The sequence below is a fragment of the Malaclemys terrapin genome, chromosome 4, assembly GCF_027887155.1.
Source record: "Malaclemys terrapin pileata isolate rMalTer1 chromosome 4, rMalTer1.hap1, whole genome shotgun sequence".
NCBI classification, from domain to species: domain Eukaryota; kingdom Metazoa; phylum Chordata; order Testudines; family Emydidae; genus Malaclemys; species Malaclemys terrapin.
This window is the reverse complement of record NC_071508.1, coordinates 37,472,799-37,499,952: the sequence shown is the minus strand read 5'-3', so window position 1 is coordinate 37,499,952 and position 27,154 is coordinate 37,472,799. Positions and strand designations below refer to the sequence as shown.

General features: G+C 49.9%; 1 protein-coding gene across 2 annotated transcripts in view; it reads left to right on the top strand.

Annotated features, from left to right (window-relative positions):
• The window catches only part of ANO9 (anoctamin 9), a 38,075-nt gene extending 12,835 nt beyond the window's left edge, over positions 1-25,240 (top strand). The window contains exons 6-24 of one of the 2 annotated variants that reach the window (XM_054027878.1): positions 1,571-1,629; positions 1,918-2,000; positions 3,759-3,893; positions 4,595-4,691; positions 5,146-5,206; positions 6,273-6,355; positions 9,063-9,167; positions 10,248-10,412; positions 10,512-10,548; positions 11,750-11,861; positions 12,501-12,558; positions 12,803-12,900; positions 13,888-14,051; positions 15,147-15,299; positions 15,913-16,060; positions 18,412-18,531; positions 19,154-19,247; positions 20,244-20,356; positions 21,854-25,240. In XM_054027878.1, coding sequence (XP_053883853.1) covers positions 1,571-1,629; positions 1,918-2,000; positions 3,759-3,893; positions 4,595-4,691; positions 5,146-5,206; positions 6,273-6,355; positions 9,063-9,167; positions 10,248-10,412; positions 10,512-10,548; positions 11,750-11,861; positions 12,501-12,558; positions 12,803-12,900; positions 13,888-14,051; positions 15,147-15,299; positions 15,913-16,060; positions 18,412-18,531; positions 19,154-19,247; positions 20,244-20,356; positions 21,854-21,875 — 1,907 coding nt within the window. In that variant the 3' untranslated portion in view covers positions 21,876-25,240. Of the gene's footprint in view, positions 1-1,570; positions 1,630-1,917; positions 2,001-3,758; positions 3,894-4,594; positions 4,692-5,145; positions 5,207-6,272; positions 6,356-9,062; positions 9,168-10,247; positions 10,413-10,511; positions 10,549-11,749; positions 11,862-12,500; positions 12,559-12,802; positions 12,901-13,887; positions 14,052-15,146; positions 15,300-15,912; positions 16,061-18,411; positions 18,532-19,153; positions 19,248-20,243; positions 20,357-21,853 lie in introns of those variants that run through there. The other variant, XM_054027879.1, reaches the window with a different exon arrangement.
• The last annotated feature ends 1,914 nt before the right edge of the window (positions 25,241-27,154 follow it).

Below are 27,154 nucleotides of genomic sequence, written 5' to 3'. Positions count from 1 at the left end.
CCCCCCAACTACAGGGGGCCCCAGGGCTGGGCTGCCCAGCACCATCCAGCACTCCCTGCGGGAGGACCGCTGCGGGGGAGAGCAGGGAGGGACTGTTTAAGAGCCGTGCTGGAGGCGCAGTGTGTGCTGCGTTCTCCCAGCTGGTGAGCCGGGCTCCTGCTGCCTCCTGGGGCTCCTGCTGCTGGCTGGCGCTGGCGGCCCCGTGCGCCTAAGCAGGCGGCCAGGTGAGGGGCCGGCTGGGGGCGTGTAGGGCAGGCGTGTGTGCTTCCCTGATGGGGCGTCCGCCCACGTCTATCCTGCTGCCCTGCTCCTCTGGACGCCGGGCAGCGCAGGTGCAGTCCCTGGCGTGCGCTGCTGCTGGCGGCCCCTGGAAAAAGGCCAGGAGAAGGGAGCGGCAGGCCAGGGGGTCTCAGCTCTCACGTGCTGCTGCCGCCACAGCTCCCTTTGGCAGCGAACAGGAGCAGTGGCGGGGCAGCGACCCAGGTAAGGTAACCCAGCGTCCGCGACTGGGACTGCCCCAGCCCTGAGCGCTCTTCCCCCTCCCCCCCCCGCTCGCACTGCCCCCTACGCACACACCCCAGCCCCCTGCCCTGACTCCTCCACCCCCCATCCTTTTTTTTTTTTTTTAAAAAGCGCTCTTATCCAAAGCACTTTACAATAGTTAGCTAACGGTACAAACAATATTTGGAAAGATCATTAAGTGGTCCGTCGAGACCCTTAGCAATTTTCAAGTGGTCTGTGGGGAAAAAAAAGTTGGACTACAAAGCCAATCAAGGTACCTCACTTTATTTTCATTTACTTCCTATTACTTATAATATAGGAGGAGGATGGAGAAAAAAAGAATGAAAAATGGGGGCAGGGGGGGAGATAAGAGAGTTGGTGATTTTTTTTTTTTATTTTTTTTTTGGCTGGGTCCCCAAAAATGAAGCTGAGCACAGGGCCCCACTAACTCTAAATCCGCCACTGATCCCAAGTGCAACTCACATGAGCACTTGCATTCCTAGCCTTGCACATGGGCAAACTCGAACTCGTGCACAGCCTCGTGCGTACCCCAGCATGACAGGCACTGTACAGAAATGGGGGGAGGGATAGCTCAGTGGTTTGAGCATTGGCCTGCTAAACCCAGGGTTGTGAGTTCAATCCTTGAGGGGCCATTTAGGGATCTGGGGGAAAAATCTGTCTGGGACTGGTCCTGCTTTGAGCAGGCGGTTGGACTAGATGACCTCCTGAGGTCCCTTCCAACCCTGATATTCTGTGAAACCGCGGGAGACTTATGGGTACAGCAGGACCAGTGCCTCTGCTGAGGTTGCAATCAGTATCGCTCTGTGCACTGACCAGTGGGGAATGTTCTATGTGCTGTCCATCTGCAAGGGGCAGTGTCTGGCTGTTGCCAATTCCTTTTCAACACCGAAGCAGAGCTCTGAACTCCAGTTCTGTTCAGGTGTCACCTACAGCCTTTTCTCTTAATTGGGGGGTTTGGGTCGTAGGGTCAGCCTGGGTTCTACTGATTGCCGGGGGGGATTGTGCCTGCCTGTCATTGCTAACTTTTCTGTTCCTGCTTTGCTGCTAGAGACGCTCCGAAAGCTGATAAAGGCGAAGGTCTTTGAGGCAGCATTCCCACTGCACGAGGTGAGGAATCTGAGGGTGCCTCGGTGCTGAGAGAGTATGTGTGTGCAGGAGACAACGTGTGTAGATTGCAGATGCAGGAGAGGAAGTGGGTTATTAGGGGAGGAGTGGCTGGGAAGACAGGAATAGGTCATGGTCCTATAGATCCTTTGGGTGAGGATGTGGTGGCATGTGTCTGGAAAAAGCTCTAACTAATATCTTAATAGAAGTGTGTGGGATGTGCGTGGGGTGGGGTGGGTTGGCAGGTTGCATATATCTCTGTGCCTGATGTGAATGCTATTGCACTTCCAGCAAGAAGGGCTGAGAAAGTTACTGAAGGAGAATTGGGCCCGATGGAGAAAGATACTGAAGAAACAGTCAATTGAGGATATCAGGTAACCCACACCAAGGGTATGGACAATGGGACTGCAGTGGAGCACAAGGCCATCATGTGAAGTTATTCTGGATGGGTATTTTACTACACATGACTCTTGAGTACCCAGCTCCCAGTGTGGGGGAGTTCTACCCAGGGGTGAAAGTAAGATAGGACTTACCAGTACGGGGGCCTGGCTCCTGGCCCCCGGAAGGAGTGGGGCCTCGGTGGAAGGGGTGGGGCTGGGGGTCAGCCTCCCCAACCAGCCCTTCCACGCTACCTGGGGGCTCCAGCGGCGATTTAAAGGGCCTGGGGCTCCGGCAACTTCCACTGCAGCGCTTTAACATTGGCTGTGTATGGGCTGGTACCGGCGGCCACTTCTTACTGGTATGCCGTACTAGCCCGTACCATCCCATTTTCACCTCTGGTTCTACCTAGTCCTCCATATGACTCCCAAGTTCAAACCAGAGCTAGGCAAACTTGGTTTGCCTAACTGTGAACCCACTTGACTGCTGTGGGTTTAGGAGCATAGGATTGTTATACTAGATTACACTCGTGGTCTGTCTGGTATCCTGTCTCTGACAGCTGCTGGCACCAGCTGCATCAGGGGAAGATGCAGCAATTCTGCAGAAGGTAATTATGGGATAACTGCCCCCGGGGAATGTGCCTTTTAACCCTCCACACCCTTCTCCCAGACAGAGGTTGGTTCGTACCATGAACCAAGAGGGGCTGTGTCCCTTGGAGTTTTTAATCCTTACAGTTTGTAACTCTGGATATTCTCATCATTCATAGAAATGTCCAGCCCTTTTTTCTGCTAAGCTCCTGGCTTCAGGTGTATCCAGTGGCAATGCTAACTCTGCATTGTTTAAAAAAGCATTTCCTTTAACCACGTATTAAGTTGCCACATTGCATTTTGAATAGCCCCTTATTCTTGTATTGTGAGAGCAATTCCTGACCTGCCTTCTTTAGGCCATTCAAGTGTACAAAATAATGATTGTCTCGTTTTATTAGTCTCCTTGCTCAGATAAAGAATCCCAGTCTTTTTTCAATTTCTCTAGGAGTGGTTATTTTTTCCCCATGCCCCTAAATCATTCTCCCCGACCATCTCTGAACCCCTCTGAATCTCTCGCTCTCTCTCTGAAGATGGGGTGACTAGTACTGAACACAGCACTCCAGATGGAGATGCACCACTAGCTTTATATGTAGATATTCTCCTTTCTGTGTTAGTCTCAGGTTTGTTTACTCTGGCTACAGCTCAGTCTCACACAGATCTTCACTGAGCTTTCCACAGTGATGCCTGGATCTCTTTCCTGTGTTGTTACAGACTTATTGAGAACCCATGAATGAGCAGCTCAAATCAGTCCCTCCAACATGTCAATACTGTATTTAATCATCTGCCATCAGCTTGCTCATTCGCTTAGCTTGATTACTTCCTCCCCACGTTCTTCTCTGGCCCTGACTAACCTGAGTGTTTAGCATTGTGTTCTCAGGAGACATTTGCCCCCTCACTGTTCACCCCCTCTCTCCCAGATCATTAACACCTATATCATCAAGGCAGGGGCTGGTCATGCAGTGACCTAAGGAGAAGCAAGAGGATGGGACTGACAGATATTTGGGGACAGTATCCCCCATTCTGAGGTCCTGGGGGAAATTCCCAAGGGATTCCAAGAGGGGAGACCACTGCCTAAGGGCATTTGGCTGACATTGGATATTGTCACTGCAAATCTGGGGCTAGATGGGATCTTTGGTGAGTGGTTTCAGCACCTGCCTTGTCTTTCAGGAATTATTTTGGGGAGAAGGTGGCCCTGTATTTTGTCTGGCTAGGCTGGTACACCCGCATCCTGTTCCCAGCTGCTGTGCTGGGCCTGCTTGTCTTCCTATATGGGATCTTTCATTTTGATTCCAGTCAGGTCAGGTAAGTGCATCGAGGGGACACTATGTGTCCTTGTCCTGTCACGTGTCCAAATGTATGCATGAATGTGTGAATGCAGGTGATCACATCTCCTATACATGGCATCCAATCCTATGACTTCTCTTTCTATGGAACTGCCTTTGCCTTCTACGGGAGCTCTGCATGCAGAGGGCTTGCAGGGCCATTGACTTCCAGCGACCGCTCCACTTTATGGAACAATGGCAGGATCTCTTAAGTGTGGCAGCTCTCTAACCGCATGATAGTGATCATAATAGCTCACGTTCTACAGTCACATGACTCCTGTGGACTTTATAGGGATGTACATTGGCGCATCCCAGTACCCAGTTTGGCCCTTGTAAGGAATGGCATGTCTGCTTTGGAGAATGGGGACATATTTCAGGCAGGGGCAACAGATTGTCAAGTGTGTGCAGACTGCTAGCTACACCCCTGCATCTGTGTGTGACCAGGGGAGTGTGTATGAATATGCACCTGGGGAAAAGCTTGCCAAGAAGGAGACCTCACCTGGCACTATCAGGGCACTAATATCTGGTAGCTGCGATGTAGAGCTATATTCCATCCATTAGCAGCGAGTATCTGCTCTGCCGCTCCCTTGGCTGTTGACTGAGTGGGATGGCTGGAATGAGCACACGGCTGATGGGCTAGCAAAACAATCATCGTACTCCTTACTTTCTTTCCTGCTCCAGCAAAGAGATCTGTGAAGCCAACACCACCATCATGTGCCCACTCTGCGACCAGAAGTGTCCGTTCTGGCAGCTGTCAGATACTTGCACCTATGCCAAGGTAAATCAATGCTCGCCAGAGAAACCTTCCATTTCTCCACTGGGCCCTTGTTTCCAATAGCTGCTGTGCTTATGCCTCCTCACGATACCCCCAGCAGCACGTGGCCAGTATGTACCCCCTGGAAACGAGTCAGCTGCTGAAGGTGGCTGCAGGGAGCTCTTGCACGTACTACAGCAGAGAATTATGTCCAGCTCCGTTGTCCTGCCTGTGGGGTGGAGGCTTCCCAAGCTTTGGGTTGAGTCTTAAGAGCTCCTGGTTTCTCCTCTTCTGCCTCCCATGATGTCCTGAGGGACATGGAGCACTGCTGTCCCACGTGGGACTGGGCACAGTGCCACTGCCACAGTCCTCGTAGCACCCTGGGGGCCTCCTGTGTCCTCTCCAGCCAGACTCCCCCCACCCCCCCGTGCTCCGTGCTCCTTTGTAATCCCGTCTTTCTCGGTCTCTCCTTTGCCAGGTCACTCACCTGTTTGACAACGAGGGGACGATTCTCTTTGCAGTGCTCATGGCTCTCTGGGGTAGGTTTCTGTCTCTCCGTGCCTAGCACAAGACTTTGAAGTGGGAATGGCCTGTCAGCTGTAGCCTGCTGTGGGTCTGGTGACAAACCGGGTTCCCGCGCTGATTAGTCAGAACCTGCCAACATCCTCTCTGCCCAGCAGAGAGGTGTAACTTTACCAAGGGAAGGAGTGGGGTTGGGCAGCATGTGACGGGGAAGGGATAGGCACCGGTGAAGTTACGTGTGTTTGGAGATGGGTTTTGGTACTCTGTAACTTTAGATCACTGGTTCAAATCCAGTTCTGGACATTCCCCTCTGGAGTCTGGTCAGGGGCCTATGTGAAATGAGTTTGGTGGCCCATCTGTCTATGGGTTTGCTCTGTACCCACAACAGTAGCATCTGTGTATCTAATCTGGTTTCATTTCAGCTCTGAGGTTACCAACGTGTGCATTCCAAAAGCATTGCCACAGCTAGCACCAGCTGGTATCCTCAAGGTCTGACTGGGCTGTGGACACTGGAGAGATGGAAGCTGCCCTAAGTCAGAGCAGTCCCTGGGGCTACTCCAAGCTATGCAGGGGCCCTGTTGGCCTCCAGAGCACCCCAGAATTCCAGTATAAAACCAGTCCTGTATCTCCATTCCTTCCCTCTCTCCTGCGAAGCACAGCACAGGATCCGGCCCATAATGCTTTGCTAGCAGCTTGTGCAGCAGAGAGACGAGAAACATGCCCCAGAACAGAAGTGAGGGGTAAATCACCCAGGTGGATGGGAGTCTGTCAACACTGGCTAGAAAATTATACTATTGACTGGCCACCATGTCCTGGAAGTGCATTCAGACCCAGCTGTGATCCTTCTCCTGGATTGACCCCATGGCTACCAGCAGTAAATGCCCCCTGTTTGGAGGGCTTTTCTGCAGAGAGCTCCAGGCTGCTTCCCTCCACATTGGAGGACCTGGATGCTTAGCAGCACTTCCCCTACCTGGCCTGTAGGAAAGGCGTGTGCTCCTGTGACTGCTTCGTTAAGTCAATGTCTCCATGGGGCAGAGGAGTCTCTGCTGCTCTGACCACACTGTTCTGTGGTTTCACCTACAGCCACCGTGTTCCTGGAGCTGTGGAAGAGGAGAAGGGCTGAGGTGGTCAGTGACTGGGAACTGTACGGATGGGATGAAGATGAGGTGAGAATAAGTCTCTCCTTTGCACTGTCTTCCTCTTTATAGACTCGTAGACTTAAAGGCCAGAAAGGACCATCATGATCATCTAGTCAGATCTCCTGCACATCGCAGCCACGGAACCTCACCTGCCCACTCCTGTCATAGATCCCTAACCTCTGGCTGAGATACTGATGTCCTCAAATCATGGTTTAAAGACTTCAAGTTACAGAGAACCCACTATTTACACTAGTTTAAACTTGCAAGTGACCCATGCCCCATACTGCAGAGGAAGGCGAAAACCCCCCTACAGTCTCTGCCAATCTGACCTTGGGGGAAATTCTTTCCTGGTCCGATATATGATGATCAGTTAGACCCTGAGTTTGTGGACAAGACCCACCAGCCAGACACCTGGGAAAGAATTCCCTGTAGTAACTCAGAGACCTCTCCCATCTACTGTCCCATCATCAGCCATTGGAGATGTTTGCTGCCAGCAGTCCTAGATTGATTACAATGGCAGGTAGCCAATCTTATTATACCATCCCCTCCATAAACTTATCAAGCTCAGTCTTGAAACCAGTTAGGTATTTTGCCCCCACTGCTTCTCTTGGGAGGCTGTGCCCAAGTTTCACTCCTCCGATGGTTAGAAACCTTTGTCTAATTTCAGGCCTAAACTTGTTGATGGCCAGTTTACCTCCATTTGTTCTTGTGTCCACTGTGACAGGTTAGACCCCCTTGGGATGCCACCTGATGTACTGGGGTTTCACTGAGCCCCTCCTTCTGCTCCATCAGCCTGTATTCCCTCTCCCTGTTATGTTGAATTAGGCTCTCCGGCCTCTTGCAGCACACACTGAGGTAGGGCCACACCCCGCTACAGACACAGACTGAAGTCAGCTGTGTGTGAGAGGATTCACCCAGCGCTCTCGTGCACACCCCTTTTGGGGAATAAACCCAAAATAATACTGTCTTATGCTATATAGAAAGAGCTTCACAGCGCAAAATCATAAAAATTCCCCCTCTCCCTCAATGTAGAGAGAGAGATGCACAACTTCTTTTCCCCCCAGTTAGGAAGTGCACAAACTGGGTTTAATACAGAAAACAAATTTATTAACTCTAAAAGGCAGATTTTAAGTGAATAAAAGAGATAACAAATAGGACAAAGCAGATTACTGAGCAAATAAAATGAAATATGCAAGCTAAGCTTAATACGCTCAAGAAACGGGTTACAAAATGTAATTTCTTACCCTAAATGTTATTTTAGGCAGGTTGTAAAGTTTCTGTAGCTTAGAATTCCAGTCATCTCTCTTCTCAGACAGGACCCTGTCTCAGTCTGGACTCCCCCTTTGCCTTCCCTTCAGGTGTCTTTAGCAGTCTTTCTTCTTGGGCAGGTAGGCCATGGAGTAGAATCTTTTGTTTCCCAAACTTGCCCCCCTTCCCTCTCCTTTTAGTGGAAAATTACAAGTCCAAGATAATGTTGAGTATCAGGTGACAGGTGCACCTGACCTAGTAGTGTCACAGCTACAGGAAGGCTGGAGATTAGTATCTTCACAGTCTTGCTGTTTCTTCCTAATGGCCCATCAAGTCTCATGGCCTGTTGTCTGGTGGGTGTCTCCCAAATACACATCCAGTTGTAATTGTTACATAGTCCATATTCCTAACTTTAGATACAGAACTGATACATGCATACAAATTGGATAATCACATTCAGTAAATCGTAACCTTTCCAATGATATCTCACATGACCCATCTTGCATAAGACATCTTAGTTATGCCATATTCATATCATAGCAATATTTCTATGAAGAATATGGGGTGTAACGTCACATCCACGTTGACACTTTAACTTAAATAACTCCTCTCCCTCCCTGGTACTTATCCCTCTGATGTGTCTATAGAGAGCAATCATATCTCCCCTCAGCCTTCTTTTGGTTAGACTAAACAAACCAAGCTCTTTGAGTTTCCTCTCATGAAGTAGGTTTTCCATTCCTCGGATCATCCTAGTCGCCCTTCTCTGCACCTGTTCCAGTTTGAATTCATCTTTCTTAAACATGGAAGACCAGAACTGCGCACAGTAAACTTCCCTCCCTCCCTGTGCCATTGTCTCTCTTGCCAGGAGGCAGGTGGAAGCTGGGCTGTGTACAGGCATATGGAAAATTGCTGTTCTAACTAAAGGCAATGCTGGGAGGACACTCACTGCTGAGATCCCAGCTGGCACTGCAGAGGGGGATCCTCATGCTGCAGGAGACTGAACTGGGATTAATGAGGCACTGCTGTAGGAGAGGTGCCCCCAGATCTTCCTGCCTTTATTGGGAAAGGAGTGCAGGGCCCCTGCACTCCTTTCCCCTGAAAGGGTTTTAGATGCAGATTATTAATTAGTGCACAGCACAGGAACTACTGTCACTCCTGTTTATAAAGACTGGGGTCAGTCAGATCAGTCTGCAACATGCCTGTATGCATGATATAACCCACAGCCATTTCAAGGAATGTCCAATCCAGGCCAAGTTATGGAGACCCTGTGCTAGCCAGTCTGGGAGATTCCAGGCTTTGACATGCAGGCTACATGAAGAAATACCTTAGGGTCTGCTACAAGTCCTGTCCCTCTTCTGCCCTGCCAGAACATGTCATGTTCATCACATGCTTCCACGTCATTGACACATGCAAGGCACTATACTGCCCCTTGGCTTGCTTTTCCCTAGTGCATGGCTCTGACTCATTCTTTTTCCCCCCTCCCCAGGAGGAGCTGGCCTTGCAGCTGATCAATAACCCAGAGCATACCCTCAAGGAGTACCAGCACTCTTATATCCGCAGCACTATCCTGCTTCTCTTAGTCCTGCTTATGGTACGTGCTATTGGCTCAGACACCTCCACGGGCTTGGGGATTTCTACAGCATTGAGCTATAGGCGCGTGTGGTTGTGAAGTGAATGACACAGAAAGGCGTTTGAAGGGGGACAGGACGCTGAATAGCTTTGGGGGTTGGGGGTGGGCTGCAGAGCCTTTCAGCTCTAAGATGCCAAGTGGATTCTCAGTCTAGCCCAGGGTGGTGGAGATTTCAAGTCATCACCGTTGTATGGCTGCATGGTGGCCTGTGTAGTGATCTCAGTCTGGTTCCTAAAACACCCCCTAGATGAGTCAGCCTTAACTGGTCCAGTCTCAGAGCAGGCCTGGATTGAGTGCGCCTGGAGACCGTGCGCTCCTAACATGCTCCTAGAGAGGAGTGAAGCAAGGGCAGTCACTCTGTGGAAAACGTGAACTGCTGTTGGATGTCCTCTGCCTGTTCTTTGGATAGACAGTGGGGGAGGCAGGGGGCATTCACTTGGGCACTAAAGTCACATGGGGATAGCAGGGAGGCAGCCATTTGCCAGTTTGTTTCCTGAGAGCTCACTAGCATGTGCCAGCTGCCTGCCACTCTGCCATGCTGCTGCAGAGAGCGTCCCAGCTCCCATCCTTCCTACATACAGTGCTACAGGGGAAATGGTGTAGAAAAAACCTATCCAAACTATACACTGGGGGCAGAAACAGGATGGGTGACTATTACTTTACTCATGGGAGGGGGGGGAAGAGGCATAATGAACAACGGGGGTGCCAGCAATGTCAGCCCCTACATGCACACGCTTGCTCCTCCACCCCACGCTGCCAGTAAGTGTCCTCTGTATTTAACCACTTCACTCCTCCCAGAAACTGTGCTGGGCACAGACATTCCACCCTGCAGGCTGGGCGCGTGTACCAAGGGCCTGGATCTTGGCCTGCAGCTGCTAACCGCACAGAACCCATCATCTAGCTGCATTTAAGTCTGTCGTTCTCCCCCTCACCCCATGCACCCAGTTTGCTCAGTTTCCCCCTCCCCCTTCATTACCTGCCTCCCCTGCTCCTCCCGTCTCTAATCCTCGCAAGAGCTCTGACGACACGCTGCCCTCCCAGATCACCGTGCTCATTGGCATTGCCCACGCACTTGTCATCTACCGGGTGGTGGCGACTGTTGTCTTCACCCAAAGCGACTTCGAGTTCATCCGGGAACGGGCCAGCACCGTGGCGGTGATGACAGGGGCCGTGCTGCATTACATCACCATCGTCGTCATGACCAAGGTACGGAGCACCGCGTGACGAGAGCCTTCCTCATTCTCCCACAATCAAACACCCTGCCCGTCCCTTCTCTCCTTTCACCCCCCCTCTCCTGTGTTGCAGGTGAACAGGCGTGTGGCGCTCTTTCTCTGTGATCTGGGTAAGGCAAGGCACATGCTGTATTCACCCTGCATCTAGCATCCTCCAGCGCAGCCGGCTGGATTCATCCTGAACATTGTTGGTGGAGCACTAAAAGGGGCTGAGTCTTTCCATTGATATCGATGGGCTTTTTCACTCTGGCCCTTGCCGCTGCTTGTACAGAACACCTTGAAATATGCTAACACCCCCTAGCTCCTGGACGGCTGAGGTTCTCAACCTTTTTCTTTCTGAGGCCCTCCCAGCATGCTATAAAAACTCCACGGCCCACCTGTGCCACAACAGTTGTTTTTCTGCATATAAAAGCCAGGGCCGGCATTAAGGGGTTGCAAGCAGGGCAATTGCCTGGGGCCCCATGCCACAGGGGCCACTGCGAAGCTGCATTGCTCAGGCTTCACCTTTAGCCTTGGGTGGTGGGGCTCAGGGACCTGGGCTTTACCCCCATGCGGTGGGGCTTGGGCCTTCTGCCCTGGGCCCCAGCGAGTCGAATGCTGGCCCTGATTGGCCCCTGAAACCTGTTTGAGGCCCCTTAGGGGGCCCCGGATCCCTGGTTGAGAACCACTACTGTACGGCCCAGCAAAGAGAAGGGTATTACCACAGCCGCCTCCTCCGTCCCCCAGGCAAATGAAATAAGCCCTGGCCAGAGCTCTAATGAGCACAGCAGGCCGGGAGCAATTCCAGAGCCAAGGGTATTCCGTTGGGAGGCCACTAGCCTGAGATAGTTAAATGGAGGGACTCTCTGCTCCAGCCCCCATCCTGATCACGGCTGCTACCAAGGCTCATGTAAAGAGAGGTGAGTCTGGCAGAGAGCCAGCTCCCCAGCCAGGCAGGGCTTTAGAGAGCCAAGTCAGCATGTCTGATACCACCCGGATGTTAATCGGAAGCCAGTGCCGCTGCTGGAGAGCTGGTGAAATCTGTGCCTATCCTGCCCCAGCTCTAGTTTGAGTGTAGCCCCCAGCACAGCTGATTGCTGCAACAGAAGCCACAAGTACATAGATCGCTGTGTCAAAGTCCTGGGATTGCTGAGGCTCTCTAGACCCGGGGCTAAAAATCCAGGGGATCAGGTTCAGGTCCAGGGGATTCTGGGTCAGTAAAAGGCCCGAGCGCTTTGGAATGAAAGCATGACGGGCTGAAGGTCCCTGTCCAGGAAAGAGGGGGGCTCCTGCTGCTGCAACTAACCCACCCACCTGCACTCCCGTTTCCAGAGAAGCCACGGACGTTCTCGGAGCGTGAGAACATCTTCACTGTGAAAATCTTCACCTTCCAGTTCTTCACCTACTTCTCCTCACTGATCTACATCGCCTTCTTCCTGGGAAGGTGAGCGCGGCTATGCCCCGGCCAGGTCCCCAGCTGGGGTCATTCGGCACAGAAGGAGCTGTACCCATTAACCCCGGGTGGAGCTCTGCATTAGTACTGTAACACACACCTAGGGCCAATCACCCTAGGGAGGCCCATAAACCCAGTCAGGTTTGCCTGGTGCTTCTAACCATTGGTTGCAGGGGGAAGGTATTAGCTGCTCTGGTGGCAGGGATAAAGAAGGCTGGTGCCGCTAGTGAGTGAGTGAAAGTTCCGGCAGCCTGACTTCCTGGACGTTGATTCTGTGGGTGAAATCTTGGCCCCCTGGAGGTCACTGGGATTTTTGCCATTGATTTCAATGGGGCCAGGATGGATTTCACCCTTCTTTTTTGGGATGGGTGTGTAGTTCTTCACCTCTCTCGGCTTGTCTTTCTCCCGGTTTCTGTCTGTCCCTCTCTTGCTGGGTTGATGCACTTGACTCCGCCTGTGTTTGTCTCCCACCCCCTCTCTCTTTCAGTCTCTGCACCTGCCTCTTTCTCCCTTTTGGTGCCTGGGTCTCTGTCCCAGGGGGAGTCATTACCCTCCCAGCTCCCTGCTTACAGAGGGAGGGGCTGGGAGCACCAGCATCAGTCCTATTTAACTCTGCATTCTCCTGGTCAGGATTAACGGCCGTCCTGGGAACTATGTGCGTGTAGCTGGCAAGTGGAGGCTGGAGGAGGTGAGTAAATTGTCCATAGTGCTCTAATACCCTCTCTGCACCACTCCTGCTCCCTGACACACCTCTCTGCCCCTTCCCCACCCACATCCCTGGCACTGTCTCTGTTAAAACTGTTGCTTCCTTCTACCCAGTACAACACTTCCAATCACTCCAGGTTCTTCCTGGCCCATGTATCTAGCACCCAGCCCTTTGTCCCAAAGCCAGCCCATCTGGTCTGCACAGTATAACTCTCTTCTCTTTGCAGTGCCACCCCAGTGGCTGCATCACTGATCTCTTTATCCAAATGGCCATCATAATGACCCTGAAGCAGACCCTGAGTAACTTCGTGGAGTACCTCACCCCGTAAGTCCACGCACCCTAGGCACTCATGCCAGTAGGATGTGCTCACGTGTCTGAGCTGCATGTTTCTGCTTGCGGAAGCAGTCTGCTCTGACTACAAACTTTAACTGGGACTCTCCCAGGCAGTGTCTGGGGAAGGTGAGTGTGAGGCCAGTTGCTGAGATAAGATCAGTCAGCAAATTCTCTTCAGGAAAAAATGAAATCTGTCTCTGGAGAAAGCAGAAGTAGATCTGGTCAAGGGACAAGAACAATACCATGTGACACCGTGACTAATCACAGAGCCAGAACAGTGCATTCCGAATACAGAACATTGGATGGGAAGGTCCGTACGCAGCGTTCAGCTCAGGCCTTGTCACAAAAACGATTTGAGAAAAGAACAAATAAATCAAATGGGGCTCTGCTCCTGGACAAGTCAGAGAGAAAAAGGGCTGAACTCACTGAATAAATTATTCCCTCTGAACAGCTTGACCTAGCTCTAACTGGCACCTTGACCCAACACTAAAAATTCACTCAATTTTTCTTTTAAAACTAATTTTCTTTGACATTTGGAATGGCCCTCCTAGCTATTTAGTATGTTTGCCACCTTCTGAATTTTTAGGCCCCAACTTTACTTGTCTTGGGGAGCAGTTACACCACAATAGCCCTGTTGATTTTAGTGGGACTACTCACGTGAGTACATGCTCGTCAATGTCAGAATGGGTTTCACTGTCAGGCCGTTGGTAAACTACAGCTATTGGGCCATCTTATAGATGGAAACTGCCTTCTGCTATTGGTAAGAATTCCCTCAGTAACACCAGCAGAAGGTGATCTGTTTGAGAGAGAGGAAGGGGGAGTGTGTGTGTGAGACCTCACAACAGAACCAACCCACTGCTCAAGTGTTCCAGAGGGGTTACTGTTGGCCTAGTGCAGGGAGCTGCTCTGGTGGCCCCCACACTTGGCTCTTTAGCATATATCCCTCACCCCTCTGCCCTTGTGTTACTGTCCCTGCAGCTGGCTAAGATTAAGGTTCCAAAAATCACTTGCCAACCCAAAGGACAAAGACAACGTTCACATGGAGAAAGGACCCGAGGACTCCTGCAAGGAGCAGTGGCTCAAGAACTACCAACTCAACGAGGTCAATGTCTTCAGCTTGTTCGACGAGTTCTTGGAAATGAGTATGTGGTGCTTTGGGGTCATGGGTGTAATTAGTGGGCAGCGGGGAATGCCTGGTTCTCAGGTGCTGTGTTCTGGGCCCATGCCTGCCCATTCCCATTGCCTCTTCTCTTTGGGTCAGTTTTTATCCAAGGGCAGCAGGTTTTAGCTGCTTACTCAACCCAGGTTTCCTTGCGCCCAGTACACAAAGAGTGCTCTGAATGCCCTGGAGCTGGGTGTGACCATGCTCCCTGCTCCTGGGGGCCAGTTCTTGATGTTGGGGCTAAGGGGGAATCAAACCATTGCAGCTAGCAGGACTGGGGCTCCTGTGAGAGAAGCTGGCCACCCCTGTGACAGAGTGGTAATACCAAATGCCCATTCACATCCCAGGGAGTGGGGGCAGGTCCTAGGTCTCCACATGCAGCTTGTGGAACGCGGTCAGGCTTGGTGACTGCGTTCACTATTGAGGGGGAGGTGCGAGGGAACCAGCCCTGCCGCTCACCCAGTCCGTAGCCCATCCCTGAGCTAAGACTGCAGAGCCCAGGGAGAAATGGGCACAGACTGGGTAGATTCACCCACACACCTGCTTGGGGTCACTTGCACACATCTTGCCCCGAGCAAGACCTGGCAGGTAACTGACATCCCAGGAGGCGGCCTGGGAAGGATTTGTGCCTCAGGGATGACTAATTCCTTCCCTGCCCTGTCCCACCCTTGCTTCTGGTAACATTTGGGTACTGGCTGTGACCACTAGCAACTACTCCCCCCCACCAATCCCTGTTCAGCTGAGCAGCCTGCACTTTGGGGAAAGGGAGCAGAGTCAAGGTCGCACCCCTCTGTGATCACTTCTGCATGGATGATGTTGGGGTAAGTAGAACTGGGCATGCAACTCCTGATCTTCCCTCTGCCCCCCCCCCCCATGGCTACAGCCATGTAGCGAGCAGATCACGCGGAGGGCTAGAGGGGGGTGTCTGACTCATCCTCTCACGCTGCCTGGCCACTCAGGGCCATGCCAACATCCGGCTCTGAGGCATTGTGCATACAGTAAGTACTTGGGCCTATGGTCTAGCTGGACATCCTCACAGCTCCCTTACGGTGCCTGTGCTTTGTCCTGTTCTCAGTGATCCAGTACAGCTTCACCACCATCTTTGTGGCTGCCTTCCCCCTCGCCCCGCTAATGGCCTTCATCAATAACCTTTTTGAGGTCCGGCTGGATGCCATCAAGATGGTTCAGCTGCAGAGGCGCATAGTGCCTAGGAAAGCCAACGACATTGGTGAGTGGGGGCCAAGGGGAGGGGCTCTCCATGAAGAACATGGGCCTGATAAAGAAGGCACTTGGGGGCGGGAGGGAGGGCTAATCTTACCCCAAGACTTAACAATGGCACTAACTACTGCAACAGACTCTTTCCCTAAGTCATGGTGCCAGAACATTGTCTGCTCCTGTTTCTGCTATTCCAGGGGACAGTTAGAGATAGAGGGTGCATTTGAAGAGCTGGGGGGGGAGGGGACAGGATTGGAACAGCAGGGGGGCTGTAAGTCAGGATTGAGGCGCATTGGTAGAGTCATGGATAGAATGTGGATACACTTTGCTTTGGCCTAGAACGCATTGCTAGTTCCTCACATTCATACGCTGCCCGTCTGCCCACATCACTGGGTGGATACAGTACTGGATAAGTCTCATCATTGTAGTGCTCTTGCTGATGCAAGGCTGCTGTGCTGGGCCACTGCGCTGTGCCCCACAGAACACAACTCCAGAGATCAGCCTGGTCAAGCCCAATCCTCCTCCCATTCGTGGCAATGGCAAAGTTCACAGAGCAGTGTCCTGGGCACCAAAGCAGCTGTGGGAGCGCCTAGCTGGGTGTGTCTCTGACTGCTATTCTCTTGCAGGCATCTGGCTGCAGGTTCTGGAGGCCATTGGTATTTTGGCAGTCATTGGCAATGGCCTGGTGATTGCCATCACCTCAGACTTCATCCCCAAGCAGGTCTACAAATACACGTACAGCCCGTGCATGCTGCAGAACCGCACCGATATCAAGTAAGTGTCACCCCACAATTGCCACAGCCTTTCCTGAACTGCAGCCACCTCGCTCGCTTTCTGTGTCTAAGTGAGCCTGTCCCTGCAGTGTGGGGGAAGCCATCTCTCCCGGCCCCACTGGGTAGCAAACAGGGCCGGTGCGGTGCTACCATTTAGGCCAACTAGGTGGTTGCCTAGGGTGCCAAGATTTGGGGGCACCAAAAAGCGGCACCCCCAATTTTTATTTTATTTTATTTATTTATTACAGCGGCCACAGCGCTGGGAGGGAGAGGGAGTCTGAGCAGCTGGCAGGCAGACCAGGGGAGCCCCTGGGGTCAGCGCGCCGCCGGCAGCCCAGGGGAGCCCCCTGGGTCCGAGCTGCTGCACGGATCCCCGGACCAGGGGGTGGGGAGCTGCCGCGGGGGGGGGGGGGGGAGTGCCTCAGGGTGTGGGGGAGCTGCCGCAGGGGGGGGCGCCTCAGGGTGGAAGGGGGGCGGGGAGCTGCCGCAGGGCTGGGGGTGGGGGGCACAAGGTGGAAGTTTCGCCAAGGGTGCAAAACTTCCTTGCACCAGCCCTGGTGGCAAAGCCCAGCCAGGAACGCAGGAGCTTTACTGCCGCCCTTTGTTCCCTCTCACTGCTTGTGACTCTTGGGATGGGGGGACAAGTTCCGGGAGCTGGTGCTGTTCCCAATGTCGAGGGTTCCCCGTAGGATGTGAGGCCGCATCATGTTCTTTCCAGCAGTCCTTGCCCTAAGATGCAAAGTAGGCTATTGGGGAGCCCGCAGAGGGAAAAAGAAGAGCCAGTTTTGGCAGCAGGTGAGGTAGTGACCTCTAGAGGGATGAGCAAGAACTGCAGCCAAAGTTATTTTCCAGTCCCATTTGCACAGGGCAGAGCAGGTCTGTTAACAAGTCGGTATCTGCTTTGTACACAAATAATGCAAACACCTGCTAATTGTGCTCAGGTGATTACCAAAAAGATACCCATTCACTGGCTGCTGGCCGTTCTGGCTATTCAAACTAATTTAATGTCTGCTTTTGAAATAGACACTAAAGTAATCCACACAGAAATCCATAGGGAAGCTCTTACATTTTGTGTAAAAACAGCTGTTAACTGTGGCTGTTAGCACTGCAAGAGTGCACTTGGTTGTTTTTTTCACTCTGGGCAACCCGGTTCCTACCATGTGGAGTCAATAATTGATTGTTTTAATTGTGTGCTGTTTGGTCAAGCAGTAAAAGAGTAGATTAGTCCCAGCCTGGAACTGTCTCTCAGCCCCTCTCTAAGAAGCACCCTCTCTCTCTCTCCTCCCCCCACTACAGAAGGGATGTGGACAAATTGGAGGGCAACGAAAAATATTAAGGGGCTGGGGCACATGACTTACGAGGAGAGGCTGAGGGAATTGGGCTTATTTAGTCTGTAGCAGAGAAGAGAGGGGGGATTTGATAGCAGCCTTCAACTACCTGAAGGGGGGGTTCCAAAGAGGATGGAGCTCGGCTGTTCTCTGTGATGGTAGATGACCGAACAAGGAGCAATGGTCTCAAATTGCAATGGGGGAGGTCTAGGTTGGATATTAGGAAACACTATTTCACTAGGAGGGTGGTGAAGCACTGGAATAGGTTACCTAGGGAGATGGTGGCATCTCCATCCTTAGAGGTTTTTAAGGCTCGGCTTGGCAAAGCCCTGGCTGGGATGATTTAGTTGGTGTTGGTCCTGCTTTGAGCAGGGGGTTGGACTAGATGACCTCCTGAGGTCTCTTCCAACCCCGATACTCTGATTCTAAATCAAACCCCCTTAAATTGCACTGCTCCAAAAATCCATCCCCTCTCCCTTTTCACCAACAATCTCTCCTCCTGTGCATTCCATGCTTTGTCTTGCCTCTGAGTTGGATCCTGCACAGGGTAGTGTGTCCTCAATTCCCTTGACTTCATTGGGAACTCAGAGTGCTGGGCATCATCCAGAATCAGCCCTTTACATTGCTCTCTGGGACGGGGAATGTTTCCTGAGCTATAGGCCCATTTGTGCCGGTGCCTGAGCACGTCCTGGGAATTAATAAGAGCCCTCGGCCCCCATGGGAGTTGCAGGTGCTCAGTGCTTTGCAGAGACCATTCTTATGCTTAGGAAACACTGCGTAATTTCATGATTTTTAATAAGCATCTCTGAGGCCTTGTTCCTGCACCATCAAAGTTAATGGGGCTTTTGCCATTAATTTCAATTAGAGCAGGATCAGGACTTAGATTCCCACCCTGAAAAGAACTGCCTGGAAGCGAGCTAAAGATACCCATCTCTTCTAATCCTCACCTGGGTATCCTTGCCTGGACGACCCCATTGGGGCACTATTAAGCCACTGTCTAGTGCCATGTTTTCTCCCTATGCAGCTGTTTGACAGGTTACATCAACAACAGCCTCTCAGTGTTCCGTGTCCAGGACTTTGAGTGGCAGATGAAGATGCCTGAAAAGCTTCCAGATTTTATGAGGAGTGAGATCACAGAATGCAGGTAATAGGGGACAATAGCATGGATCCATCATCCAGTCTCACATGTCCATAGGTGCTGAAACTAGGGGTGCTGGAGATGCTGCGGCACCCCGGCTTGGTTTCCATCATATACAGGGTTTGCAGTTTGGGTCAATGGCTCTCAGCACCCCCACTATACAAATTGTTCCAGCCCCCCTGTACACATCCTCACAATAATACCTTCCTACCCATCCTCAACAAACAATATTGCAAATATCCTCTACAAAAAATATCTTGAATGTTTTAAGGTAAAACTGGCATGCCTCCCTTCAGCCCCCCCCCACTGACTGGGAGAGCGGAAGACAAGATCCGTAGCTGGTGTAAATCAGTTTGGATCCCCTGAAGTCAATGGATCTATGCTGCTTTATGCCAGCTGGGGATCTGTGAGTGGACAATGGGAAGGTCAGCTGGAGGAAGCACAATACCTGAATTGAACAAAGCTGCCCTGGGGCCAGGCAGGAGAGGGACTAAGTGAACCAGTAGGCCTCTCCCACCACTAACTCCTGTGACTCACAGTTCGAGGGGTGCGGAGAGATGGACTGTGACCAGCCGGGGAGGGGATTTAATGGGAAGTGCACACAGGGCTGTCGGGTGTTGTCCTGTAGGTACCGGGATTACAGGAACTCCAATGACTACAACTACTCTGTCCAGTTCTGGCATGTTTTCGCAGCCCGGCTCGCCTTCCTTATTTTATTTGAGGTGAGTGCTGTGGAGTCAGCAATGTCTGGACTGCACGGGTAGCCTTGTGCGGCATGGGGAAGGAGACCGAGGCAGTGGGGGAAAGAGAGTCACTCGTTCTTCCCTGGGGAGTGATTCAGTGGAGAGTGTGAGCGTGCATGGCTGGGCACTCTGAGGGTGCTGTTTCCGCACTGGCTGAGGGAGTTTCCTTCTCTTGCACCCAGCCTGACCTCTTCAGTGAGGCAATTAGCTCCTTTATCATGGCATTGCCCCTTTGCATCAGATCCCTGCTCCCTTCACCTGCCTTCAGACCCTCCCCCGTGTTCTGCCCTCACCCACACCTGTCATCGCTTTCCCTCTCCCCTGCCCCTGTTGACAGTCACTAACTCCTGCTGTTAGTCCCCTGCTCACTTGCCATCTGCCCTTCAGGCAATGCCATGCACAGGTGACTAGCAGGAAAAACAGCCACTGCCCTTGGCTGGGGGCAAATTAGGACAGCCTCAAAGTCCGCTCTGCTGGCAGTGGTACCATTGCAAAGCTTGCATTTCAAAAGGGAGTGTAGGGCTACATCCAGAGCCAGACATAAAGCTAAGAGAAACCAGGGACTGTGGGTCCTCATGGCTTGATCTGCCACCCTCTCTGGCCCAGGTTTCCCAGGACTGGAATGAGAGGGGGTTGATGTTTTGGGGGCCCCACAATAGCCTGAATTTGGGGCCCTAAGGGGAGGCATTACCCTAGAAATCATCCCTGAATGCAGCAGTGTGTGTGTGTGTGTGTGTGTGTGTATTTTATGAATCCGATCGAACTCCCACTGAAGTCAATGGGAGTCTTGATTGATTTCAATGGGAGTTGGATTGGGCACTGGATGGCTTGCGTACTTGGTATATGCCCATGTGGCAGCTGAGCATGGCCATGGAGCTATTACTCCTTGCTAATTGCTGCTGGGTCACTGATCACAGCTTATCTCCCCTGAGAACTGGTTCTGACTGCATGGTGGGCTCTGCTTGCTCATTTCAGCACGTGGCTCTGTGCATCAAGTTGATTGCAGCCTGGTATGTACCTGACATCCCCCAATGGGTTAAGAATAAGCACCTGAAGAAAAAAAATGAAAATCTACAGAGAAAACTCAGGTAGGTGTTGTCCTAGGAATAGCTGTGAAGGGTTCTGGAGCACCGTCTCTCTTGGAAGGCAGTGTGATCTAGAGCAGGAGACCTGGCTTCTTGTCCTGACTGGCTGTGTGACCTTGGGGTTAGTCACTGCACCTCCTCTGCACAGATACCATTAATAGTACCTGCCCTCCCTCAACCACCGCTCCACTCAGAGGGCTATTCTGAATAGGAGTGGGCAGAGCAGAAAGGTGGAACAGAACGGTCTCTGGCGGGGCTTGACAACCTCTTACGTTCTGCCCAGGCTGGAATCAGTATAAGGGATAAAAAATGATCTGTGTTGGCCAAGTGTCATCTCTACTCTAATTTGCCTGAAACCACTGGCAAAACCTAGGCATCCTAGGGTCTTAACTACCAATTCTACCACAAGTCAACCTCCTGACATCTAATCTGCCTGTTCAGTAGAGGAAGTGTGAGATGAAGGCTGGTGGCATGTGACTTTTTAGAAGAGAGTCCTGCAAGCATTGGTTAGCCTCCCAAAGGAAGCAGTGGAAGCACTATCCCTGGTTTCACTTAAAACTAGACTGGGGAATAGAAGGAGCAATCCATCCTTGGCCCCTGGAGGCTGGATTAGCCCAGTGATTCTCCAGTTTTTTCATTCTGGAAACTGTCTCATCCAAGAGACAGTGCACCTCTGAGGGACCTGCCTGCCCTACAATCCCCCGGTGCTTGGCTAGCCACATTCCTCATTCTACAGAGCATGAGGGAGGGCTCCATAGTCCTTTATTAATCCACAGACCACATCTTGAGAACCCCTGGATTAGATTACTCAAAACTAAAGCTGGCCAGAAAATGTGGTGGTGGTGTTTTGTGTTTTTTTTCGGGGGGGAGGGACTTCCCCCTCCAGAAAACTCCCACAGAAATGAAAATTTCTCAACTTTCCATGGAAAACTTTTGACTTTTTTTGGTAAAAAGTCAAAATTTAAATATATCTGCTGAAAACTGAAGAAATGCTGCTATAATGCCCTATGGGAGTTGTAGTTCAGATGCTTCATGCTACCATTCTCCTTTGTAGATTGGACTATATTTCACATGAAGCACCACAGTCTCCCTCTATTAACAAAGGGAAGTGGTACATCATGGGAGTCCCTGATCATGTTGCATTATGGGAGATGTAGCCCAGCTAGGAAACCCTGCCCACAAAGGAGAATGGGGACATGAGGGAACTGAACTATAAGTTCTAGGAGACAGTGTGATGGTATCGCCAAATCAAAATATGTTGCCTTTCTGCCATTTGGGGTTTTTTCCAATATAATCTAAATTTGCTAAGACTAGCAGACTCTTTTCACAAAAAGTCTTTTAATTGAAACCCTGCTTGCCATAGTAAAATAGCTTTGCTAGAACTTTTTCGACCAGCCCTTCTAACTAGTTCTTACTCATCTGAAGTTTGATTGTTCTGTTCAATAACTCTGATGGTGTCACTGGAACTACCTGGATTGTTTCTGTATCTTCCAAAAAAAGGGATCACTCTACAAGTGTATAGCGAGTCACTGAGCACGCAGCAGAGGTCAGAAGCAGAGACTGCAGATCCAGTATCCAGCAGGACAGTGCTGTGGGCTTTGGAGGCACTATACAGGCACCTCCCACAAACCCTACAACTGCAGCTCATTCTTTCCTATTGTTTTGGACTTTGCCTCTTAACTGAGGGGGAAACAACGCAATGGTAAACTTGCATGAGCAGATCATTTAGAATCTCACTGTGGCAGGGAAGAAGACTGTATCTTTAAGAAATGCTGCATTTCAAAAGTGTCTCCGCAGAGCTGGGGGAAAACATCTGCACTGTTGGCCAAACATAAGTTTGTCTGATTTCAAAGAAGGCTAAAAAGGGCTAGATTTTTGCTAAATTTGTCATGCTTTTCCACCATCAGGGGCAGACACGATTTTACTCCTGCACCCTCCTCCCAAATTGCTAAGAGGAAATACCATATAAGGCCTATGTCTATGGAGATGGGTGAGGTTACCCTGTCTGCTGTACCAACATTGTCCCCAGTTTGGAGGGACAGTCTCTGTCCCAGCTGACTCTCCTTTCTACCATACATCTAAGACCTATTTCTTGACTAGATGAGACTGGATTCTTGACCGCTGATCACTGGTTCTTACTGTAATGATGTGTGACCTTGTGCAAATTAACCTCTTGGTGCCTCCATTTATGTAATGGGGCAAACACCTAGATGCTGTGCAGCTTAAATAATTAATATCTAAAGCACTTTGAGGCCTTGTCTACATTGAGAATTTGCCCTCATTCCATTACTCAGTGAGCAGCCACTGCAAACTCCAAATACACACAAGGAAATCTGTGTTTGGCATGAGTGGAGCTTACCTCAGTTTCAAACAGCAGTTAGTTCCACTGAAGCAGGTTGGGGCTCTTCTCAGCTATATGTGGGATTTGCTCTGGTGCAGCGAGCGACACCACTTGCTGGCCAATGTAAACCAGCCCTTGGATCCTTTCGGAGATCCTGTGTTAGCATTTCTTTGAGTCAGGCAATCTGATGCTAATCTACGGCAGACGACCTGGCTTTATCTTCAGTAGTTCATTTTAATCCTTCACTTGTCATTAAACTGGGCTTTGCTGGCTGGGCTGCGGAGTAGATTGCTTACTTTCTCTATCCCCTTTGTATTTCATACGTCTCATCAGTCCTTCTCCTTCCAGTGGAGTCTTTCAATGCTCCTGTACACCTCCATCACCCAGAAAGCAGCTATTCTCTCTTTTACTAAAGTGATCACAGTAGTTCCTTCTATAGGTAAGGGTGCAGAGCAGGGCCTTACCCTAAATCTCCTACATCCCAAGCGAGTACCCTAATCACTGGATGGTAATGGGGTAGGGTAGCTCCCTCTCTTAAACCCTGCACTTGTTGGCACTTCACTCCTGGCTAGTTTAGGCCACTCGCTGTTAAGCTGGCTGGCTTCAGAAGATCCCTTCCATAGGCACCTAACTCTCCCCGTGCCCTTGTATGGGGAGCCTGAGCACCTAGGTCAGGCTGATTCCACGAGGTGGCAGGCTGCCTGAGAGCTAGGCATTACAATGCTTAGGTACCTTTGTGGATCGGGCCCTTGTCGGCCTTCAATGAGGACTGACAGCTAGGTTTGAAAAATGTTAGTGTCAGATTCACAGAGCTAAAGCCCAGTTGGAACATGCCCAATAGAAAACACTCTTAAATCTGCAAATGTACAGGTAGACCCCAGAACTGCAGAGAATCCTGTGTGGGAAGATCCCTTCACACTAAGTGCCAGGGAAGGCTGGGGTTCACCAACTTGGAGCCTATTATAGGATCAGGGCCTTTTAACGTTGGCCTTTTAATGGGGCCAAGCTAAATCTAAGTGAGACAGACTTAACTCGTGCAACAAAGTTTCAGTGGTTTAGCTAAATTGGTTTAATTCACATGTAGGGCTTGTCCACATGCGTGGGTTTAAAATCACACTAACTTCAGCTAGTGAGCACTCAAATGACCTTCCCAGTCCACGCATGTTGCAATTCTTCCAAGTGGATTAACTGGCCCAGAAATACTTATTCTACAATCCACTTTGAAAGTTCTTTGCATAGTGAGGTAATGCAGACTAACATTGACATTCATGCACGGCTCATTTCACACTAGGTTGGCAGTATGCCAGCTTCTATCCCACTGTATTTTGCCAGGACCAGCCTGTCTGTTTACCTGGGTGCCCTCCACTGCTCTGGGGTCATGTTGCCCAGATGTCCCCTCCCTGTTCAAATGCTGGCAGGAGCCCAGGAACGGTCCATTTTTTCCTGGAGTACAGCCCTCAAACCTTCCAGCAGTGCTATTACTGCCATCTAATGCCTTGTGAAGCAGCATGGAAACATGCGGAGATCTTTGATCGCCTTGCCATCTGGGGAGACGCAAGGGTACAGGCAGCACTTTAAAAAAATAAATAAATAAATAAATCTGAATAATGCAGTCTATGAAGACATCTCTAAATAGATAGCCCCAAAGGGTCACAGTGGGACCCTATTCAATGCCACAGCACAAGCAAAGCACTCAAAAGCCACTACAAGAAAATGAGGGACAAAAGATGGACCTCTAACAATACTCCTATGACCTGTCTTTACTATGAGACTTTTCTGCTGGGATGCCACTATTGGTGTAAATTCTGTATTTAGACAAGTCCTCAATGTGTAGTTTAAGGATTAAATTGAACCTTTTCTAGTTTTCTTAAATAATCAAGGCAATTAAATGCAAACTCCTATCACTCTACCCATTAAGGCTGAGCAACAAAGCACTCAGACACAGGACATTCCAGACATTGATTCTTGCTGTCATCTTTCCTGTTTTCCTTGTTCAATGTCAGCTCTAAAAACGTATGTATTTAATCTATGCCAGAAAGTATATGGCTTGAGCACAGTGACTGAATGAATCTTGCAGTCAAAAAAATCTTAGCTTTTCTAACACCCTGATTTGTGAATTTTTGATTTGTCAGCCTTGTGCTAATGCTAAGTTTTACATTTGTTATTTACATCTAAGTGACTAGATTATGAAGCACGGCAGGGGAATCAAGCCCGGATACACACGTGCCTGCATGCTAGGCTGAAACTTTAAGCATGTGAAATCCGCTGAATTCCAATGTGGCTACTCAAGGGCCCCCCATTGGACTTCAGTGGACTAGTCACATGCTTAAAGTTACACATGTGCCTGTGTACCATGTTGAATCTGGTCATTAATGCAGCAGGCGCGATGTGGCATTTAAAATATTTTCCTGGTCTCCTTTATTCTGGATGCCAGGTATGCTGTACATATTTTAAAATGCTCAGTAATGGTTGCTTGAAATACTGTGCAATAATATTGTAATTTTTTAATAAAGGTGATTTTATACAATAAACTTTTTTTTTTTAAAGATGTTGCTTCGGTTTGTTAAGCAAAGAGTTGGGCTGGGTTTGGATGGTAAAGAATTGAAATGTGAAGGCCATTTATAAACTTTAGGGTAACATTTTCAAAATCACTTGTAACTTAAGCCTGACTTACACACAGGTTTTGTACCAATAATTATTTCAATGTTTAAAACAAAAACAGAAAAAGTTATAACAGTACAATCCAGTGCTAAAAGGTGCTTATATCGCTATAGAGGGAACAAGTTATCTCTTCATGAAGCACTTTTATCTCACTATAACTGTGTCTACATTAGGGTTGTTACCACTGCTTTTTTATGTACACTTGCACACTATATCCTACTCTAGTGATATTCTTGGATTTGAAAGGGAACCCTGACATTTTGCCCAGAGCCTTAAAATGCTCTTTCTGGCATTGGTGAAAGCTATTGTAAGTAGTTTTATTGAATTGGCTTAATAGCATAAAATGCATTATGTTGGCTATTAATACTAAACTCACATTTATATAGCAACTTTCATCCTAAAGCACCTTCACACAGGCAACCCTTCATGCATCACTGAAATGCAGCCACCTCTGAATTGCAGCACTGTAAGCTGCACACAGTAATGTGACAAGCTTAGCACAGAAAGTAAGGAAGAATACAGTAGCAAATTGAGACTGCAGAGAGAATTTGAGCAGGAGGATGCAATTAGTCAGATCCTGTATCTTTAGATATGGCACCTCTAATAGCACACTGGGCACAAATCAGGACTGAGTGAGAGAGAAGAAGAATATGCACTGATCAACACCACTTTTTGCCATGCTGGGTTTTCCTTGGAGGTATCCCTTTAATGTACCAATCAGTCCTAAGCCTGTTTAACTTGTAAAATTTGACAAATCCACAGCCCAACCTGGTATAGCTGCAGGTTAGATACAACAATAAACATAAAAACAAGTTATTTACTGCACTGTCTCAGGGATCACAGCTTCTGGTTTGGCTTCTCCATCAAAAAGCCATGAAGTGCTGAGGGTTAACTCAGCAGTGAGAATGGCAAAGCAGGGTAATAAATAGAAACAACTCCTAAGTAAATAACAAGTGCACAGCTGGCTTATCTGAGCTTACACAGCTTCAAAATACATTGCTCTGACTGAGTCCACAGTGGTGCTTTTATTGTAGTTACTGGGAGTTGCATGTACAAATCATGGGCTGTATCTGATCCTAAGGTCCATACTCTACTCAGGGCCAGATTCTCAGCTGCTGTAAATCAACTTAGCTCTACTGAAGTCAACAGCATTACTGACTAACATGAGTGAATATCACCCCTATCATCATCATGCATCCTTGGGGGTTTCAGTGGAATTGCATAGGAGAGCAAAATTTGTCCCTAAAAGCTTTTTTCTTTTCATTAGTCTAAGCTGATGGTAAGGACTTAAGTATCTCATTCCTGCCTTCAAGGAACATTATGATGCAGGGCAAGATGCTGGCACCAAGCACTTTAGAGGAGTCCATCATTTGGAGTGGGGAGGGAAGGGGGTGGATCTGACAATCACCCTCGTTCTTTGCCTCTCCATGCTTATGGATGGTAGTACCTCCTCCTGGCTGAATTCCACTCTCCTAATCAGGTGACAGGGAGAATACAGCAGCTATTAAAGAACCCATCTAACACAGCTAGAATTTTAGTTTAATCCATTCAGCAGGCAGAACATCCCATCACACCTGCTGCTCAAAGAGACACATGCTGCTTTGTGTCCTCTAATGTTCTTTGTGGCGCTGACAACGTCGCACAATAAGAGTGGTTGATTTTGGAAGACAAGGCTTTCAGTGTTGCAGTGAATTATCTCTGCCCACAGAATGGGTTCAGTTATGCTCAGGAGCACGGAGCATTGAAAGGAAAGTTACACAGACCCACGATGCTGGTTCAGAACCTTGTCTCCTGTCATT